At 41.1% G+C, this 22629-nt stretch overlaps 1 protein-coding gene across 1 annotated transcript in view; it reads left to right on the top strand.

Annotated features, from left to right (window-relative positions):
• The window catches only part of UBE2H (ubiquitin conjugating enzyme E2 H), a 69129-nt gene extending 46830 nt beyond the window's left edge, over positions 1-22299 (top strand). The window contains exons 4-7 of the mRNA XM_056573159.1: positions 6633-6672; positions 7621-7673; positions 13198-13326; positions 20963-22299. Of these exons, the coding sequence (XP_056429134.1) occupies positions 6633-6672; positions 7621-7673; positions 13198-13326; positions 20963-21087 (347 nt within the window). The 3' untranslated portion in view covers positions 21088-22299. The remainder of the gene's footprint in view (positions 1-6632; positions 6673-7620; positions 7674-13197; positions 13327-20962) is intronic.
• The last annotated feature ends 330 nt before the right edge of the window (positions 22300-22629 follow it).

Genomic DNA, 22629 nt, shown 5'->3' with positions numbered 1-22629 from the left:
AGCGTAAAATACATTACATACCTTACATTAAGAAATTAAAAATTCTCCTTTTTAGGGTAGGGTCACACAGAACAGTTCCGCAGTGTATTTGACACTGCAGTTCTGCTGATGACTGACCCTATAGTGTGCCTCCTTGTGCCTTCTTTAGCAGCAATCCTCAACCAGGATCCAAGGCTAACTGATTAGCTCAGGGAGCTGATTTGGGACCACTGCAGCAAAATCTTGCTTGGCTTCTTCCCGTCCTATTGGCACTCCTTCACTGCAGGCAGCCTCAGCAGCTTGTAGTAATGGAGCGCCAATATACTGAACAATGCTTTGCCACAAAAGATTGCATGTAATAGTTAAAGGGGTACTACGGTGGAAAACTTTTTTATTTTTTATTAATCAACTGATGCCAGAAAGTTACAGATTTGTAAAGTACTTCTATTTAAAAATCTTAATCCTCCTGTACTATATTAGCGGCTGTCCAGAGTAGGAGCAAATCCCCATAGCAAACATGCTGCTCTGGACTGTTCCTAAAATGGACAGAGATGTAAGCAGAGAGCACTGTGGTTGTGACAGAAAAGAAATCCCAAGAGAAAATAATTTTCTCTGTAGTATACAGCCGCTAATATGTACTGAAAGAATGAAGACTTTTTAATAGAAGTCATTTACAAATCTGTTTAACTTTGTGGCATTAATAAACATGTTTGGTATCGCTGTGTGCGTAAATATCCAAACTATTAAAATGTTATCCCGTACGGTGAACGTGAAAAAAAAAGTCCAAAATTGCTGCTTTTTTTATAACCTTTTGCTCCAAATAAAATTATTGTAAAATAATAAAACATGTATTAAAAGTTTTATATATGTAAATGAGGTATCAGAAGAATTACAGATCAAGGCGCAAAAAATGAGCCCTCATACCGCCGCTTATATGGAAAAATAAAAAAGTTATAGGTCAGCAAAATAGAGGGATTTTTAAATGCAATAATTTGGTTAAAATGTTAAAAAAAAATTTTGTTTAAGCAGTACAATAATAAAGTATGTTATCATGGGTATCATTTTAATCATATTGACCCACAGAATAAAGAAAACAGGTTTATTTTTTACCGCAGGGCTGTGGAGTAGGTAGATAAATGTTCCGACTCTGCAGTTTTTTGTACCTCCGACTCAGACTCCCCGACTCCTCTGTATTAATATGCAAATGTATTTTATACATTCATTGAAGGATAGAAAGGCAACATACATGTCATTACCACAGGACCACTGGCTGAGAAGCCTACAGTCTACTGTATTGAAAAGTTTGTGTGCTGATCTGCTGCTGAAGATAGAGCAGTGGGAGGATCCAGGAAGAGGCATTTATTATAAAACATGATTTCCCTAGTAGAATCCCATAGTCATGTTTAAAGTTTAAGCGAACAATCGCGTTTACAAGTTTTTATAGCCTTAGCTGAATGACAGCAGTTTTCCAATGGTTTACAGCTTCAGTCTTGAACTATTGACCCTCCATACATCATACAACTATTGACCCTCCATACAAAAAAACATCATCAGTGAGAGGCTAGGTTACCCATGGGTTCCCTGTAACAGCAGAACACAACACTATGGAAAGTAAAAGTATTGCCGCTCCTAATTGTGCGTTGCGTGCCATATAGTGAAGCACATGAAAAGCATGCTTCTTCACGGTCACTTAACGTGTTCGTTTTGCGGTTACGTGATGCACTGCATGCATTGGTCTTTTTTCTTACAGTAGAGAAGTCATTAATAACTTTTTGTGAATTGGGACATTTAAACTTGCTTTTTTTTAATTTTTTTTTATTCCAATCTAAATTTTGTAGGAGTCGGTGCATTGTTTGCCGACTCCAGGTACCCAAAATTTCAGACTCCTCGACTCCACAGCCCTGTTTTACCATAAAGTGTACAGCGTGAAAACGAAACCTTCCAAAATTTGCAAAATTGTGGTTTTCTTATGAATTTCCTCACACAAATAGTATTTATTTTTTTTTTGTTGCGCCATACATTTTATGATAAAATGAGTGATGTCATTGCAAAGGGCAACTGGTTGCTCACAAAATAAGCCCTCATACTAGTCTGTGGATGAAAATGTTAAGTTATGATTTTTAGAAGGCAAGAAGAAAAAACAAATGTAAAAATAAGAGTCCTTAAAGGGGTACTCCACCCCTAGACATCTTATCCCCTATCCACTGCTAGGGACCCCCGCAATCTCTCCTGCATCCCCCGAGTCATCAGCTCTCCGGAGCTAGGTTTGCTTCGTGGCTGACTCAAGATACAGGGCCCGGCGGTTTGTGACGTCATGGCCCCGCCCCCTCATAATGTATTGCCCCACCCCCTTAATGCAAGTCTATGGCCACGCATAGAAGCGGCAAGTCTATGGCCAAGTGGCATGTTGCCACGCCCCCTCCATAGACTTGCATTAAGGGGCGTGACGTCGCGAGGGGCAGAGCCATGTTATCACGAACCGCCGGCCCCTGTCATCAGCCATGGAGCAAACATCTTATCCCCTATCCTTGGATAGGGGATAAGATGTCTAGGACTGAAGTACCCCTTTAAGGCCCAAATAGGCTAAGTCCTTAAGGGGTTAAGCATACTAATTTTCATACAAAGATTTTGTTTTATAATACTTTTTCAAAAGTAGTAAAATAAAACATATGTAAATTTGATATCATCGTAATAGTAGGAACCTACAGAATAAAGATTAAAGTTTCATTTTTCCGAAATGTGCACTGTGAAGAAACAGAAGCCCCCAAAAGTTGCAAAATGGCTTGGGTTTTTTTCCATTTCGCCCCACAGTTATTTATTATGATTATTTAAATATATATTTTTCACAGTAGATTTTGTGGTAAAATGAGTAATGTCATTTCAAAAATTGAAAGCGTTTTGGCTATTAGAAGGTGTGGGTTCTTAAGGGGTAATAATTCCCTTCATTGAAACTAAGCAGCCATGGCCAGCCTTTGAAAAACAATCGCATAGCATTATTCCTCCTGCACCAGACATTACAGTTGGCAGGATGCATTTAGACTGGTAACTAGGGATGTCCCGATACCAGTATCGGTATCGGGACCGATACCGGACATTTGCACGAGTACTTGTAGGTGTACTACAAGCCCCAGCTGATCAGCGAGGGGGCGGAATGTCCGTGCAACGTCGGCGGCGCACAAGTCCCAGCGGCTGCCTATCTCTGGGAGGAAGCTAAAGTCACTTCCTCCCAGTTCTCTAGCGCGTCCGTGCAGGAAGGAGCAGATCAGGTGGGTCTGCTTTAATTGAAGGCAAACACTAAAAGAAATGAAATGAATGTCCATATGTATATAAGAAGGGGAGTGTTATAATAGGAGGGATATGAGAAACGGATAAGGGGGAAATGGGCATATAAGGGGGGAATGGGCACATGAAGATAATGGCTATATTAATTTCACATAGCCATTCCTTTTATTTAATATGCATATTCCCCCCTTATATGCCCATTCCATCCTCATTTAATATGTCAATTCCCCCTTATATGCCCATTCTTCCCCTTACATGCCCATTCCCCCCTCATTTAATAGGTGTTATTTGTTTCATTGCTTTAATTGGTAACGGTGAGTACTTATAAAAAAAGTATCGGTACTCGTACACGGTCTTAAAAAAATGGTATTGGGACATCACTACTGGTAACGTTTGTCTGGCATTCACCCGACTCATCCATCAGACTGCCAGCGCATGATTCGGTCACTATACAGAATGGAAGAAATTTATCGCTGGTTTCAGTGTGGGTTTTAGTAAATAATTGTCACAAATTTTTTGAGCAGTTGCCAATTTGCATAAAATTTCGAGTTTTCCTGTGTTTTGCACAAATACATGCAACTTATTGGACACAATTTTTGGTTTTCACTGCTCCAGGGCCAGTGCAGTATGCTTTACACCACTCCATCTGACGTTTGGCATTATGCCTGGCGATGGACTGCTTGCATGCAGCTGCTCGGCTATAAAAACCTTTGTCATGAAACTTCCAGTGCATAATTATCCTTATTTTAATGCCAGATGAGGTTTGGAAGTCTGCAGTTGGTGCATAAAATAATCGCCTACACTGTTGACTCTATGAATCTCAGGACTTTGGGACCCCACACTTTTTTTAAAAATTTTTTTTTTTTTTTTTTTTATGTGGTACTTTTTTGGCTGAGTTAGGCTGGGTTCCCATTACGTTTTCCCCCATACGGGAGCGCATATGGCAGGGGAGAGCTAAAAACTTGCGCTCCCTTATGCCTTTCTATGCGCTCCCGTATGTAATTCATTTCAATGAGCCGACCGCAGTGAAACGTTCGGTCCGCTCGGTTCATTTTTGCCCACTATGTGCTTTTACAACCGGACCTAAAACCATGGTCGACCACGGTTTTAGGTGCGGGGAAAAAGCGCATTCAGGGCAAAAATGAGCCGACGGAACGTTTCACTGCAGTCGACTCATTGAAATGAATTACATACGGGAGCGCATACAAAGGCATACGGGAGCGCAAGTTTTTAGCTCTCCCCTGCCGTATGCTCTCCCGTTTGGGGGAAAACGTAATGGGAACCCAGCTTTACTGTGGTTTCTAGACTCTTCCACTTCACAATAATAGCATTCACGATTAATTGTGGATCTAGGAGGGAAGACATTTCACAAACTGACTTGTCGCAGTGGGGGACATTCTATGACAATACCATGCTGGAATTCAGTGACCTTATGAGACTGACTCATTCTTTTACAAATGATTGTAATGGCAGGTTCATTGGTAGGTGCTGGATTTTATACAGTTGTGGCCATTGGACTGAATTAAATACATGAATCCAACGATTAAGAGGTGGGGGTTAATATGTCCACCATTAACGCGGATGTCCGCAATTAGCCCCTCAGATGCCGTGATCAGTACAGATCAAGGCATCTGCGGAAATGCGCATGTTAAAATAGATGATCAGATCGCCTGCAGCGGTGATCCGATCATCTGTAATGGCGGACGGAGGTCCCCTTACCTGCCTCAGTCGGTCTCCTCGGGTCTTCTGCTCTGGTCTGAGATCGAGCAGACCAGAGCAGAAGATGACCGATAACACTGATTAGTACTATGCTCTATGCATAGCACTGAACAGTATTAGCAATCAAAATATTGCTATAGATAGTCCCCTATGGGGACATAAAAAGTGTTAAAAAAAAAAAAAAAAAAAAAATGAAAAATTTAAAAATAAAAAGTAAAAAAAAGTGAAAAATCCCCTCCCCCAATAAAAATGAAAATTCTCAGTTTTTCACAATTTACCCCAAAAAGCGTAATACATTTTTCTATAAACATATTTGGTAACGCCGCGTGCATAAATGTCCAAACTATCAAAATATTATTTATCCCGTACAGTGAACGGCGTAAAAAATAAAAAGTCCAAAAATGCAGCTTTTTTCACATTTTATTCCCCAAAAATATTTTATAAAAAAATTATCTAAAAGTTTTATATATGCAAATGTGGTATCGATAGAAAGTACAGATGAGACCTCATACCGCCCTAATATACGGAAAAATAAAAAAGTTATAGGTGGTCAAAATAGGGCAATTTAATTACTGATTTTGTACAAAATTATTATAATTTTTTTTTTTTTAAGCGGTACAAAAATATGAAAGTATCTAGCCATGGGTATCGTTTTAATCATATTGACCCACAAAATAAAGAACACATGTCATTTTTACTGTAAAGTGTACAGTGTAAAAACAAAATCTTCCAAAATGTGCAAAATTGAGATTTTCATTTAAATTTCCTCCCTAAAAAAATATTTTTTTGCGTTCACCGTACATTTTATGGTAAAATGAGGTTTCATTACAAAGTATAATTGGTTACGCAAAAAACAAGCCCTAATATGGGTCTGTAGATGGAAATATAGGAGTTATGCATTTTAGAAGAAGAGGAGGAAAAAACAAAAACGCAAAACAAAATTGGCCTGGTCCTTAAAGGGGTAGTCCAGTGGTGAAAAACTTATCCCCTATCCTAAGGATAGGGGATAAGTTTGAGATCGCGGGGGGTCCGACCGCTGGGGCCCCCTGCGATCTCTCTGTACGGGGCCCCGGCTCTCCGCCGAGATAGCGGGTGTCGACCCCCGCACGAGGCGGCGGCCGACACGCCCCCTCAATACATCTCTATGGCAGAGCCGGAGATTGCCGAAGGCAGCGCTTCGGCTCTGCCATAGAGTTGTATTGAGGGGGCGTGTCGGCCGCCGCCTCGTGCGGAGGTCGACACGCCCCCTTCCCGCGGGCTGTCGGGGCTCCGTACAGGAGATCGCGGGGGCCCCCAGCGGTCGGACCCCCCGCGATCTGCAACTTATCCCCTATCCTTAAGATAGGGGATAAGTTGCTCACCACTGAATCACCACTGGACTACTCCTTTAAGGTTAAAATGGGCTTGGTCCTTAAGAAGTTAAAGGGGTATTCCGGGCAAAAACATAGGGAAAAGGATGTCTGATCGCGGGGGGCCCGTTGCTGAGACCCCCCCCTGCGATCTCCCTGCAGCACCTGCATTCCTTTGGCTAGGGGATAAAATATTTTTGCCTGGAATACCCCTTTGTGTTCTTGGCAGTGGAAGGGTCTAATATCTATTCTTTTTTTTATAAATCTAAGCTAACACTTCTTTTTTTTTTTTTTTCTTTTTAGGATTTATGAACAAAATATTTCACCCCAACATCGATGAAGCGTAAGTTACTATTGGAGTTTTAACATACATTCTGAGAGAAATTTAGCAGAAAGGATATGTTAATTGATGTATATGGAGCATGTTGAAGGGGATGGGACATTATGGACCCCCCTTTTCCCCTCCCTACCCTCAAACTACTATAGTGGCTGAAAGGACACTTCTGCAAATTTATCTTTCAGAAACCAAAACTGTCTGGCTTTGGACATAACCAATCACAGCTCAGCTTTCACTTTACAAGAGCTCATTAAGATATGAAAGCTGAGCTGTGATTCGTTGTTTTGGGCAGATTAAAGGAGTACTCCGGCGCGCACTTTTTTCCTTTTATCCCGTCCGGGCTGCAAAATAAAATAAAACACACTTTCTCTTACCTGCCAGCGAGCCCCCGGAGCTCCGGTACAGGTGTTCGGTCCCCCGGGCTTTATTCTTCTTACTTCTTGTTAGCCCGCCACGTCACACGGAGCTTCAGCCCGGACATCGCTGCGGCCGGTGATAGGCTGATGCTCCGTGTGCTGTGCCAGGCTAACAGGAAGTAAGAAGAATACAGCCCGGGGACCAAACACCTGTACCGGAGCTCCGGGGGCTCATTGGCAGGTAAGAGAAAGTGTTTTTTCTTTTATTTTGCAGCCCGGACGGGATAAAAGGAAAAAAGTGCGCACCGGAGTACTCCTTTAAGGCTAAGTTCATGATTCCTATTATGGACAAGAATGTGTGTGTGTGTAAAAGAAAATGTCTGAAAATGTTATGAATTGTGAAGGGGGAAGTTGAAGCTGGACCCATTAGGGATATTCCCCCAAAACGCGATATATCCATGGACAGTCACAGGACATAAGTTAAACTAGTATTTCTAGGCCTTTTGGAGATTCTAATATTACTTACTTCTACTGTACCTGAGTGAGTTGGTTATCTGGTGCAATGCCCATTTTATTATAAAGCTTTGTCTCTCCACAGGTCAGGTACAGTTTGTCTAGATGTCATCAATCAAACCTGGACAGCTCTGTACGGTGAGTATTTTTGTTACCAGTTACATGGGGAGGGAAGTGCAGTGATACCTGCTGTTTTGGTCTTTAAGTCTTGGAAGACAGAGAAACACTATGGAGTTCTCCCTTCCATATCATGTCTTTATCATTGCAGTGCAAGTGAAGCATTTTTTTACACCTTTTTTTTTTGTGTGCTGATAATGTGTAGTAGCACCAAATTTATTAAAAGGTAAAAGAGCTTTGATAAATTTTGTGCAGGTCACATTTTCTGAAATTTCTGTCTACACATACACCAAAAAGCATGTCTGAGCTGGTGTAGTTTTAGAGACTTTTCAGTGGCTTTGCACCTTTTTTTGCTCCTTTTTCCAAAAAGGGGCAATGACAAATCCCTTCCATATCATGTCTATTGCCAAAATCAGTGGATTGCAACTCAAAATCAGCAGAAATGTGTAAACAAAAAGGCGCAAAAAACCCTGCTTGCGCCTTTTTTGCCCCTTTTTTGCCCCTTTTTTAGACACAAAAAAACAGTCTAAAGACAATGATAAATGTGGGCCTATTTCATTGCCACTTCCATGGTTATTGTCTAGAAGGTGTGCACTTCTCTCCAGGTGCCTAGACTCTCTGTATTCACAGATTCCTTGGCCCCTTATCTAGGGCTCCTTTCACAGTATATGTTGCTCCGTTTTAAAGACCCGTTATAATGTCCCATTAAGGAAACCCTTAAAAACTGCCATTAAACGGCCGTTACAAATCCCGTTAAAGTCTGTGGGATTTTTTGATTATCCGTTATCTCCAGTTATATCCCGTTAGGAATAACAGACGTTATTTGTGATGGAAGAAAAATTTGTGCATGTAATGTTTTTTCCTCCAGTCACAAATAATGTCCGTTATTCATAACTGGCTATAACGGGTGATAACGGATAATCAAAAAATCCCTTAGACTGTTTAACGGCCGTTTTATAAGGGTTTTCTTAACGGGACTTTATAATGGGTTTTTAACCTCTTAAGGATGCAGGGCTTACATGTACGCCCTAAGTCTGCTCCTTTTCTAGAACGCATGGCCATGGCATGGCCCCGCGTCATAGCGGGTCGGGCCCAGCCTCTAACAATGGCTGGGACCCGTGCCTAATAGCAAACGGCACTGATCGTGGTGCCACGTGCTATTAACCCTTTAGATCAGACCTGGCCCGCGGGCCACATACGGCCCTTTAATTGGCTCTGACCGGCCCGCGCTGACTGTCGGGCCGTACAATGCCCAGGTCTGCACCAGCCTGTGCACTGAGCTCGCGTGCGATGACAGGAAGAGGGAGGGGCCTGCACTCTCTCCCCTCCCTGCCTTCTCTATCTGGGGGACAACTATGCTGCCTAATCTGGGGGACAACTATGCTGCCTAATCTGGGGGACAACTATGCTGCCTAATCTGGGGGACAACTATGCTGCCTAATCTGGGGGACAACTATGCTGCCTAATCTGGGGGACAACTATGCTGCCTAATCTGGGGGACAACTATGCTGCCTAATCTGGGGGACAACTATGCTGCCTAATCTGGGGGACAACTATGCTGCCTAATCTGGGGGACAACTATGCTGCCTAATCTGGGGGACAACTATGCTGCCTAATCTGGGGGACAACTATGCTGCCTAATCTGGGGGACAACTATGCTGCCTAATCTGGGGGACAACTATGCTGCCTAATCTGGGGGACAACTATGCTGCCTAATCTGGGGGACAACTATGCTGCCTAATCTGGGGGACAACTATGCTGCCTAATCTGGGGGACAACTATGCTGCCTAATCTGGGGGACAACTATGCTGCCTAATCTGGGGGACAACTATGCTGCCTAATCTGGGGGACAACTATGCTGCCTAATCTGGGGGACAACTATGCTGCCTAATCTGGGGGACAACTATGCTGCCTAATCTGGGGGACAACTATGCTGCCTAATCTGGGGGACAACTATGCTGCCTAATCTGGGGGACAACTATGCTGCCTAATCTGGGGGACAACTATGCTGCCTAATCTGGGGGACAACTATGCTGCCTAATCTGGGGGACAACTATGCTGCCTAATCTGGGGGACAACTATGCTGCCTAATCTGGGGGACAACTATGCTGCCTAATCTGGGGGACAACTATGCTGCCTAATCTGGGGGACAACTATGCTGCCTAATCTGGGGGACAACTATGCTGCCTAATCTGGGGGACAACTATGCTGCCTAATCTGGGGGACAACTATGCTGCCTAATCTGGGGGACAACTATGCTGCCTAATCTGGGGGACAACTATGCTGCCTAATCTGGGGGACAACTATGCTGCCTAATCTGGGGGACAACTATGCTGCCTAATCTGGGGGACAACTGCGCTGCCTAATCTGGGGGACAACTGCGCTGCCTAATCTGGGGGACAAGTATGCTGCCTAATCTGGGGGAAAACTACCCGGCCCTTCACAATTTTTTAGTTTCTAATGTGGCCCCATGGAAAAAATAATTGCCCACCCCTGCTTTAGATGCTGCGTTCAGAGTTGATCGTCATATCTAATGCGAAAGAAAACTACTGCCTGCTGTTAGGGACCACCGCGGCATCCCCAACAGCTGGAGCACACAACGAGGGCCCCTATCTTTCTCCTGTGTGTCCAATCGCCGAATGACTGCTTAGTGCCTGAGATCCAGGCATGAGCAGTCAAGCGGCAGAATCATTGATCAATGTTATCCTATGGGATAACAATGATCAATTTAAAAGATCAATGTGTGCAGTGTTATAGCCCCCTATGGGAGCTATAACATTGCAAAAAAAATAGTGGGGAAAAAAAAGTTTAATAAAGATCATTTAACCCCTTCCCTAAGTAGTTTGAATCACCCCCCTTTTCCCATAAAAAAATAAACATGTGGGATCACCGCGTGCGGAAATGTTTGAATAACGATATATTTTTATAATTCGAACCGCATGTTCAATGGCGTACGCGCAAAATATTTCCAAAGTCCAAAATAGCATATATTTGGTCACTTTATATATCATGAAAAATTTTATAAAAAGCGATCAAAAAGTCTGACCAATACAAAATGGTACCGCTAAAAACTTCAGATCACGGTGCAAAAACTGAGCCCTCATACCACCTCGTCTGCGGGAAAAATAAAGTTATATGGGTCAGAAGATTACAATTTTAAACGTATTAATTTTCGTGAATGTAGTTATCATTTTTTCCAGAAGACAAAATCAAACCTGTATAAGTAGGGTATCATTTTAATCGTAATGGACCTACATAATAAAGAGAAGGTGTAATTTTTACCGAAAAAATTTACTGTGTAGAAATGGAAGCCCCCAAAAGTTACAAAATGGTGTTCGTTCATCAATTTCATCGCACAATGATTTTTCTTTTCCCGTTTTGCCATAGGTTTTTGGGTAAAATGTCTGTCATTACAAAGTAGAATTGGTGGCGCAAAAAATTTGCCATCCTATGGATTTTTAGGTGCAAAATTGGAAGAATTATGATTTTTTTTTAAAGGCAATGAGGAAAAAACTAAGTGCAAAAAGTCCTTAAGGGGTTAAACTGAGCAACATATAGTGTGAAAGAAGCCTAAGCTGCCAATGGCCACTGATGCTCAGCCACCTATGTAGCTGAAAGCATGGAATTTTTTCAGTCCCTTTTTATGACTGCATGTTTGGATGTATAAGAAGCTTTTTAGCTCTGATAGCTTTCCTTTATTAAAAAGAGCAGAACCTTGGAGACAATTGACAATCTTATGACTGTATTCTCAGACCCTAGAATCTGTTTTTACCTACAGTCATGGCCATAAATGTTGGCACCCCTGAAATTCTTCTAGAAAAGGAAGTATTTCTTGCAGAAAAGAATTGCACTAACACGTTTATTCCCTTTGTGTGTATTGGAACTTAACCAAAAAAGGAGGAAAAAAAGCTAATTAGACAAAGTCACACCAAACTCCAAAAATGGGCTGGACAAAATTATTGGCACCCTTAACTTAATATTTGGTTCCACACCCTTTGAAAAAAATAACTTAAATCAATCGCTTCCTATAACCATCAACAAGCTTCTTAAACCTCTCAGCCCGAATGCTGGACCACTCTTCCATTGCAAACTGCTCCAGGTCTCTCTTATTGGAAGGGCGCCTTTTCCCAACAGCAATTTTAAGATCTCTCCACAGGTGTTCAATGGGATTTAGATCTGCAGCACTTTGTTGCCATCCATTTCTGGGTGCTTTTTGACATATGTTTGGGGTCATTGTCCTGCTGGAAGACCCAAGATCTCGAACGCAAAACCAGCTTTCTAACACTGGGCTGTACAGTACGACTCAAAATCCGTTTGTAATCCTCAGATTTCATGTTGCCTTGCACACATTCAAGGCACCCAGTGCCAGAGACAGCAAATCAACCACAAAAAATCATTGAACCTCCACCATATTTCACTGTGGGTACGATGTTCTTTTCTTTGTAGGCCTCATTCTGTTTTTCGGTAAAAAGTAGAAGTATGTGCTTTACCAAAAAGCTCTATCTTGGTCTCGTCTGTCCACAATTCATTTTCCCAAAAGGATTTTGGCTTACTCAAGTTCATTTTGGCAAAATGTAGTCTTGCTTTTATGTCTGTGTCAGCAGTGGGCTCCTCCTGGGTCTCCGGCCATTGCGTTTCATTTAATTTAAATGTCGATGGATAGTTCGCGTTGACACTGATGCTCCCTGAGCCTGCAGGACTGCTTGACTATCTTTGGAACTTGTTTGGGGCTGCTTATCAACCATCTGGACTATCCTGTGTTGACACCTTTCATCAGTTTTTCTCTTCCGTATGTGCCCAGGGAGATTAGCTACAGTGCCATGGGTTGCAAACTTCTTGATAATGTTGGGCACTGTGGACGAAGGCAAATCTAGATCTCTGGAGATTGTTGATATTTTTCCACAATTATGGTTCTCAAGTCCTCAGTTCTCTTCTCTTCTTTCTGTTGTCCATGCTTAGTGTGGCACACACAGACACACAATGCAAAGACTAAGTGAACTTCTCTCCTTTTTATCTGCTTTCAGGTGTGATTTATTTATTTTTTTATATTGGCCACACCTGTTACTTACCTAGTTTTAATGAGTATTCCATGCGTGAAACAGTCTTATTTTTCCAAAATTTTGAAAGGGGGCCAATAATTTTGTCCAGCCCATTTTTGGAATTTGGTGTGATATTATGTCCAATTTGCTTTTTTCCCCTCCTTTTTTGGTTTAGTTCCAATACACGCAAAGGGAATAAACGTGTACAGCTAAACATGTGTTACTGCAATACTTTTCTGTGAGAAATAATTAATTTTCTTGAAATGTACATGCTGCTTTATATATAATATTCAGCTGCTTTTACTAGTAAATTCCACTGCATATTGCCTTTTGGTCTTATTCTTGAAGAATGTGCAAACAACTGATCATTAGAAATTTCTAACACAATGATTTGAGATAACGGATTACCAATATAGGGAAGAACAATTCTGGCAGATTTGCAAAATTGAATGTTGAAAAAAGTTATCAGGAGATCTGAAAGCCTTTTAATCTTTATTTTATTGCAGATCTTACCAATATATTTGAGTCCTTTTTGCCCCAGCTGCTGGCCTACCCCAATCCAATAGATCCACTTAATGGAGATGCTGCAGCTATGTACCTGCATCGACCAGAGGAGTACAAACAGAAAATAAAAGGTGAGTTTGCATTTATTATTTTATGGTAGCATGTAGTGATTTTACTTAGAGGTTATCCAGTATTCTTTTTTTATTTTTAAAGAAAGTTGCTTTCTTCCTGAAACAGCTCCACTTTTGTCCTCAGGTTGTGTGTGGTATTGCAGCTCAGTTCCATAAAACAGAATAGAGCTGAGCTCTAATACCACACTCAACCTGAAGACAGGTGCAATGCTGCTTATTTTTTTAATCCTTCATAACCCCTTCAAATCCTCTGACCGAGTAGGTGAAGAGGACCTAATTTCTGAGTGAGGAGTGGTTGGCAAATAGAGGGGTCACACCTGGGTTCTGAATTTGCGAGCATTGGCTTGGGGACTGAATTTATTTTGGGATCTGATCATGTTTTTGAGTAGTGAATATCTTCATAATATTGCATGCTATGCAGCCAACCTTTTCCTTACTGATTAATTCAGATACTCAGAAATTCTATGGAGAGATTGATTAAAACCTGTGTTAAGAGAGAGAGTGGTGCAGTTGCCCAAATCAACCAATCAGATTGCTTCTTTCATGTTTTAGAGACTTTTTTTTTTTTTTTTTTTTTTTTAAATGAAAGAAGTAAAGGGGTTGGTATAGACAACTGCTCCACTCTTCCTCTACACAGGTTCTGATAAATCTCATATGTCTCACATGAAATCAAGGGGAATATGTACAGTGGTGCCAAGATGTAATTAAAGTGAACACTTTGACTACAGAGATGCTGGAGTAGTATCAACTCATGTAATACTGTTAACTATTCCACCTTTTGTGGGAAGGGTACAGTACAATCAAAAAATAAGTAAACCAATGCGGAAGATAAGTAGTAGGGATATCCCGATACCATTTTTTTAAGACCGAGTACCGATACTTTAATTCTAGTACTCGTAGATACAAAGTACGAGTACTTATATTTTAAAGGGAATCTGACAGCAGGATGACACGGTTTCTGGCGCTGCTTACCGTGCTGATATGTGGGTCCTTGTTGTGTACAATGGAGGCGGCTGCTGTAGTATAAGCCAAGATTTCTCTCTTCTTCATTGGGCAGAACAGGGAATTTGCATTGGTGGTGAGACCGATGTACACATGGTGAGCAGTGGTAAAAACCTGGTCACCTGCGTCTACCTATAAATTCAAGTTAGTGCAGGTGACTCTGCTGTAAGATTGCCTTTAATAGTAGGTAGTATCCCCTTGCAGACATTAGCAGCAGCCCCCTGGCAGTCATTAGTAGCAGCCTCCCTGTAGACCACAGCCCCCCTTTAGACAGCAGCAGGGCCCCCCCCCCTTTAGACAGCAGCAGGGCCCCCCACCCTTTAGACAGCAGCAGGCCCCCCCCCCCCCCCCACCCTGTTTAGACAGCAGGGGATGGTGGAGTGACGCAGGGGATGAGGCGGAGTGACGTGTGTGCCACATGCTCCTCAATGGTACACTATGATGCGGACGGGAGGATGGGGGCAGCAGAGCTATCGGACATGGTATCGGGGACATTAAAAGAGTCCCTGATACCATGCAAATGGCTAGTGTCGGCCCCGATATCGGTATCGGGACATCCCTAATAAGTAGTATTACATTTTATTGCTTTTTCTGGAGAAACCTAGGAATATAGGTACATGAGTTGGTTTCAGATTTCTAATCAATCAACACTGAGGAGCCAAAAAACCTAAATAGATATGACTCCTCTGTGCTCTCTTGTCTGATATGACTCCTCTGTGCTCTCTCCTGTGTCTGATATGACTCCTCTGTGCTCTCTCCTGTGTTTGATATGACTCCTCTGTGCTCTCTCCTGTCTGACTCCTCTGTGCTCTCTCCTGTGTCTGATATGACTCCTCTGTGCTCTCTCCTGTGTCTGATATGACTCCTCTGTGCTCTCTCCTGTGTCTGATATGACTCCTCTGTGCTCTCTCCTGTGTCTGATATGACTCCTCTGTGCTCTCTCCTGTGTCTGATATGACTCCTCTGTGCTCTCTCCTGTGTCTGATAGCACTCCTCTGTGCTCTCTCCTGTGTCTGATAGCACTCCTCTGTGCTCTCTCCTGTGTCTGATAGCACTCCTCTGTGCTCTCTCCTGTGTCTGATAGCACTCCTCTGTGCTCTCTCCTGTGTCTGATAGCACTCCTCTGTGCTCTCTCCTGTCCTATCCTCACTGGACTTTGTCCTTGCCTGTGCTTCAGCTTGGACAAAGCAATGATTTTATAAGCCATGATTTCTATAAAAAGGAAACAAAATTTTCTTATGAAGTATATTAGAAAGGTTAATGTTTTGCCAAGATGTACAACATGTAATAAGTTTTTGAATCTGACAGTGCCCATTTAAAGGTTCTTTTTGTACTCTTATTCAGATCACAATTTTCTTGTCCATTGTGCATATATGTTTGAATGCATGGAAAAATGCATTAAAATGTTTTGATCATCATAGCTATACACTTAAAATTGTTTATATTTTTTGTAAAACTGTGTGCAAAAGTGTATCCTTTTGACTATTTATTTTTTGTTTTCTCTCTGTAGATATGTACGGAATAGTATGCTATAATATTGTGTTCCATAAAAAATAGATATGCCCTTGTGGTGGCATGGCAAAAACCTACTGTGCCGTAAGGCTGAAACAATAACTATTTTCCTAATCAGTTGGTCTTTTAGTTGGTCAGCCAATTTCTAAAGTTCACACTTGCATAGCAATTATCACTATGTATATATGCAACTGTAGTCCTCAGCAGCCTGTGTGAAGAGGGGGCCCAGCACACACAATCTTCTGCTTCCTGCAGCTCCTATCTGCAGCTGTCGTAAGTCCAGACTCAATAATTGCAGAGGGAAGATGCAGGACATGGAAGATTGTTTGCTTGCCACCCTCTTCACTAACTAACCCCGTAAGGTCGCGGGGCGTACATGTACGCCCTAACTTACTGATACTTAACCCATTAAGGACCACTGGTTTTTCCGTTTTTGCACTTTCGTTTTTTCCTCCTCACCTTTTAAAAATCATAACCCTTTCAATTTTGCACCTAAAAATCCATATGATGGCTTATTTTTTTGCGCCACCAATTCTACTTTGTAATGACATCAGTCATTTTACCCAAAAATCCACAGCAAAACAGAAAAAAAAATCATTGTTCGACGGAATTGAAGCAAAAACACAATTTTGTAATTTTTGGAGGCTTCAGTTTCTACGCAGTACATTATTCAGTAAAAATTACACCTAATCTTTATTCTGTAGGTCCACACGATTAAAATTATACCCTACTCATTGTCGTACTGCTGGAAAAAATCATAACTACATGCAGAAAAATTTATACATTTAAAATTGTCATCTTCTGACCCCTATAACTTTATTTTTAATTTTTCTGCGTATGGTGCGGAATGATGGCTCATTTTTTGCGCCATAATCTGAAGTTTTTAGCGGTACCACTTTTTTATTGATCTGACTTTTTGATAGCTTTTTATTCATTTTTTCATGATATAAAATGTGACCAAAAATACGCTATTTTGGACTTTGGAATTTTTTTGCACGCACGCTATTGACCCAGCGGTTTAATTAATGATATTTTTTTTATAGTTTGGACACTTACGCACGCGGAGATACCACATATGTTTTATATTTATTTTTATTTACATGTTTTTTTTTTGTTTTTAACCCCTTAAGGACCGGGGTTTTTTCCGTTTTTGCATTTTCGTTTTTTGCTCCTTGCCTTTAAAAAATCATAACTCTTTCAATTTTGCACCTAAAAATCCATATGATGGCTTATTTTTTGCACCACCAATTCTACTTTGTAATGACGTCAGTCATTGTGCCCAAAAATCTACGGTGAAACGGGAAAAAAAATCATTGTGAGACAAAATTGAAAAAAAAAACGCCATTTTGTAACTTTTGGGGGCTTCCGTTTCTACGTAGTACATTTTTCGGTAAAAATGACACCTTACCTTTATTCTGTAGGTCCATATGATTAAAATGATACCCTACTTATACAGGTTTGAATTTGTCGCACTTCTGGAAAAAATCATAACTTCATGCAGAAAAATTTATACGTTTAAAATTGTCATCTTCTGACCCCTATAACTTTTTTATTTTTCCGTGTATGGGGCGGTATGAGGGCTCATTTTTTGCGCCGTGATCTGAAGTTTTTAACTGTACCATTTTTTCATTGATAGGACTTATTGATCGCTTTTTATTCATTTTTTCATGATATAAAAAGTGACCAAAAATGCACTATTTTGGACTTTGGAATTTTTTTGCGCGCACGCCATTGACCGTGCGGTTTAATTAACGATATATTTTTATAATTCGGACATTTCCGCACGCGGCGATACCATTTATGTTTATTTTTATTTACACTGTGTTTTTTCTTTTATGGGAAAAGGGGGGTGATTCAAACTTTTAATAGGGAAGGGGTTAAATGATGTTTATTCACTTTTTTTTTTGCACTTTTTTTTTGCAGTGTTATAGGTCCCATAGGGACCTATAACACTGCACACACTGATCTTTTACATTGATCACTGGTTTCTCATAAGAAACCAGTGATCGATGATTCTGCCGCATGACTGCTCATGCCTGGATCTCAGGCACTGAGCTGTCATTCGGCGATCGGACAGCGAGGAGGCAGGTAGGGGCCCTCCCGCTGTCCTGTCAGCTGTTCGGGATGCCGCGATTTCACCGCGGCTATCCCGAACAACATCCCACTGAGCTAGCCGGCATGCTTTCGGTTTCACTTTAGACGCGGCGTTCAACTTTGAACGCCGCGTCTAAAGGGTTAATAGCGCGCGGCACAGCGATCAATGCCGCGCGCTATTAGCCACGGGTCCCGGCCGTTGTTAGAGGCCGGGCCCGAACCGCTATGACGCGGGGCCACGCCGTGGCCCCGCGTTATAGATCGGGAGTGGACACATGACGTTCCAGTACGTCATGTGTCCTTAAGGGGTTAAAGGGTGGTGATTTGGACTTTTTTCAGGGAAGGGGTTAAATCACATTTATTAACTTTTTAATTTTTTTTTACACTTTTTTTTTTTTTTTGCAATGTTATAGCCCCCATAGGGGGCTATAGCATTGCATACACTGATTGACAGCACTGTTCACTGCAAAGCCATAGCTTTGCATCGATCAGTGTTATCGGCGGTCGATTGCTCAAGCCTGAATCTCAGGCTTGGTGCTATCAATCGCCGATCAGACGCACCAGATGAAGGTGAGTGACCCACCGCTCGCGTCCTAGCTGATCGGGATACCACATTTTCATTGCGGTGGTCCCGATCAGCCCCACTGAGCAGCCGGGAAGGTTTTACTTTAGTTTTAGACGCAGCGTTCAACTTTGAATGCCGCGTCTAAAGGGTTAATAGCGCCCAGCACCGCGATCGCTGCCGATCGGACAACCAGGAGGGTCCTCACCTGCCTCCTGGTTGTCCGATCGGCGATCTACTGCTCTAAGCCTCAGCAGGCTGGAGCAGCAGAGCACCGATAACACTGGTCAATGCTATGCTGTGGCATAGCAATGATCAGTGTATGCAATCAGACGATTGTATGGTATAGCCCCCCTGTGGGGGCTAAAAAAAATAAATAAAATAAATAAATAAATACATGTGAACTATGTGAAAAGTCTTTAATTTTAATCATAAAAAACATAATTTAAGTTTTTTGATCTGACAGTGCCCATTTAAAGAGGTACTCCACTGGAAAACATTTCTTTTAAATCAACTGGTGCCAGAAAGTTAAACGGATTTGTAAATTGCTTCAATTTAAAAATATTAATCCTTCCAATACTTATCAGCTGCTGTATACTACAGAGGAAGTTCTTTTATTTTTGAATTTCTTTTCTATCTGACCACAGTGCTCTCTGCTGACACCTCTGTCCATGTCAGGAACTGTCCAGAGCAGCATATGTTTGCTATGGGGATTTTCTCCTGCTCTGGACAGTCCCTGACATGGACAGAGGTGTCAGCAGAGAGCACTGTGGTCATGTCAGAAAAGAAATCCAAAAAGAAAAGAACTTCCTCTGTAGTATACATCTGCTAATTAGTACTGGAAGGATTAAGAATTTTTAATAGAAGTAATTTACAAGTCTGTTTTAACTTTCTGGCACCAGTTAATAAAAAAAAAAAAATCAACTGGTGTTAGAAAGTTAAACAGTACTTATTAGCGGCTGTATACTACAGAGGAAATTCTTTTCTATTTGGATTTTTCTGTCACGACCACAGTGCTCTCTGACTCCTCTGTCCATTTTAGGAACTGTCCAGAGCAGCATATGTTTGCTATGGGGATTTTCTCCTGCTCTGGACAGTTCCTGAGCTAGACAGAGAGGTGTCTGCAGAGGGCAATTTTTTTTTTTTTTTTTAAATAGAAGTAATTTCCAAATCTGTTAACTTTCTGGCATCAGTTGATTTAAAAAACAATGTTTTCCACCGGAGTACCCCTTTAAGGTAAAAATGGGCTGAGTCCTTAAGGGGTTGAGCTGCTGGGGGCACGTAGGATGGGCAACCAAGGATTGTGCTGCTAGGGAGAGAGTATAGCCCTTACAAGGAAAGAAAATATTTAAAATAATTATACTTTTTAAGTATAATAAAAAGCTTTTCTCAGCCTCCGCAAAGCTTAGCATCTAGCCGAACCCACAAACACTCTCTTAACACACTCATTGCATCCCTTACCTAAAACACACACAAGACCTTCAATCCGATCCCCCTCCCCTTATTAACGCTCTCCCTAATCTAACTCTCAAATGATCATCTTCTCCACTATGGTTATTTTTATCTAATTAGTAGATTAATTGAATCAATAATTGGCCAACTAATCTAGTATGAAAATAATCATTAGTCTCAGCCATACCGTGCCATTCACAATTTGTCTCTGTATTGCAGGATCAAACAGATCCTCCAGAGAGAAAAAAAATGGTTATTGTAACAGCTCTTTACCTTAGCCCAAGGGATGATGAACGGGGAATCCACTATTAACTTAAAAATGTATGATTTGGTTTATGAAAATGGTCCAACTATAGCAAGGAATCCATGGGTGGGTGAGTTCTGTGGATTCCTTGTTATCCCTACACTAAGCACCATGCTGTTTGCCAGATGTATACCTATGGTATGCAGGGAGACCTGAACTGCTGGAGTCTATGACCAAAGGTCATCAAATTGGTAGAATTGGTAGTGCAGACTACTCACTTACAATACATACATTGTGTATGAAAATGGGTTTTCTAAACTGGACAACCCCTTTAAGAATGAGGCCAGTTTTTTGCCTTTAGGACATTTAAAAAAAAAAATTTGCCATTGCTGTGTTTTTTTTAATGCATTTTAATTGGTTTTATTTGATCTCTCATATAAGTCTTTAATCTCCAGTTCTATTTTTTAAGGAATGCCTTTTATTTCTAAATGTATTTCTAATTTTTAGTGTGCATTTAAATGATTGTGTAGAACAGTGCAGGAGATGAGTCTCAATAGTGGGATAACCCTTTTTAAAGTTCCTTAACATTTATTTGTGTGGCTTTATATATTGCTTTTCATATGTTGTGAGGAGTGTCTTTCTTTAGGACAGTCCTTGTTATTCCTTATGTGTTTTCTTTGACATGCAATATTGTATCATAACGTATGGGCCATGCAAGCATGCTTCAAATGTAAATGTGGTTTCTTTTTTCTTCTTTCCTTAAAACCCAGAGTACATCCAGAAATATGCAACAGAAGAGGCGCTTAAAGAACAAGAAGAGCGCACAGGGGATAGCTCATCTGAAAGCTCAATGTCTGACTTCTCGGAAGATGAAGCCCAGGACATGGAGTTGTAGTAGATACAATCTGCTTTTCGGAAGTGAAAAACAAATACAGACTTATTTCCTAACCCTGAAAAGCAGACTATAATATTCATATTTAAACAAAGCAATTTTTTTTTTATTACTAAACAAGGTTTTTATGAATAATAGCATTGATATATCACCCTTTAGGTCTTGATTTTCCTGATCATTTTGCAACCCAATGTGCATAGCTATGCCCCTTTCCCCCACATTCCATTTTGGTAGCTGTGTGCATGAGATCAGCAGCCCAACGTTATACGCTACTTGAACTGAGGATAAAGACCACAAATATAGCAAAAAGCACCAACAACTCTGACTGCTGTGATACATAGTTTTCAAGTAGTATTGTCCTTTTTATCAACACCCTGCCAAATGGATCTTGCCTCGGACTCTGCTGGAATAGTACATTCTTAAATGCATATGGTGTACTTTGAGGCAAAATGTGCACAAGGGAAAAAACTTCTTCTATGGAATGTGTGCTTTGGGGGGGCACCAGTTGGTGTTGTCCTTGCCCCTCCTCCCACCTTTTTTTTTTTTTTTTTAATACATTTAAATTTAGCTTAAAAAAAAGCAAAACAAAAAACGTAAAATAGCCCTTGTGAATGGGTTTCATATATGTCAGTTTTTAATTACAGTTTTTCCTTTTTAATGTTGATTTATCACCCTTCTTCAGAGCCAAGAGCGATGAGAATATGACAGTGTTTTATTTGCTATTATGGTGACGTGCTCCATCTTGAAGGAATTTATTCATTTTGGAGGTAGGGTTTGGGGGTGTGGAGAACCAGTGGTGAAGTGACCCATTGCTATTGTTTCCCTTTAGAGAAAAGAGGGTGGTGAATTGTATGACTTAATTTACTTTCAAATATAGCGACAACTTCAAATATGTGTCATATTATTCACTGTTTTCCAGCTTGTTGTACTGTTGTGACCACAGGAATAATAGTCACTTCCATTCATAATTTACTCCTCATTTTAAAGTAAATTCCTCTGCTGTTTAAAGGGAGGTCTTCAGTTAAGACCAACAATAAAGAAATGTGTTAACTTTCATAAATACATGACCTTTTTCTAGATCCGATAGAATTTAATTTTGGAAGTTATTCATTCAGGATATAGATGGGTGTCTTTAGAGCTGTCTGTTTTTACTCGCTGTCACTGGGAATAACAAATTGTCATGCCTCCTGTTAAAAAATAAATCTTCAGTGCTCAGTTCCTCATGTACAATACCTTTTGTAGAGCTTTTACCTTGAAAGCTCAACTGTTTGTGCTGCAGACTTTATTCTATTTTGCTGGATGTTGTCATTGCCTGCTACTAAGGGCCAAAAGGCTGCAGATGACGTGCTGAGATCAGTCATTGGTGCTCATTTGCTGAGCCTTCACAAGGCTGTACAAAGGTGATATGTGGCCGATAGAATTTAAATGGTTGCACAAAAGATCCAAGCCTTTACTCATTCGTTGGCTGATTTCTCGCCCTTATACAATAAACAGTTTTTGGGAAAGAGCACTAGGAGCACACTTTTGCCCCATAATCGTGTAAAA

The sequence above is a fragment of the Hyla sarda genome, chromosome 4 (assembly GCF_029499605.1).
Source record: "Hyla sarda isolate aHylSar1 chromosome 4, aHylSar1.hap1, whole genome shotgun sequence".
In the NCBI taxonomy this organism is placed as follows: Eukaryota; Metazoa; Chordata; class Amphibia; order Anura; family Hylidae; genus Hyla; species Hyla sarda.
The sequence above is the reverse complement of the archived record's forward strand: the minus strand, read 5'-3'. Positions and strand labels throughout refer to the sequence as shown.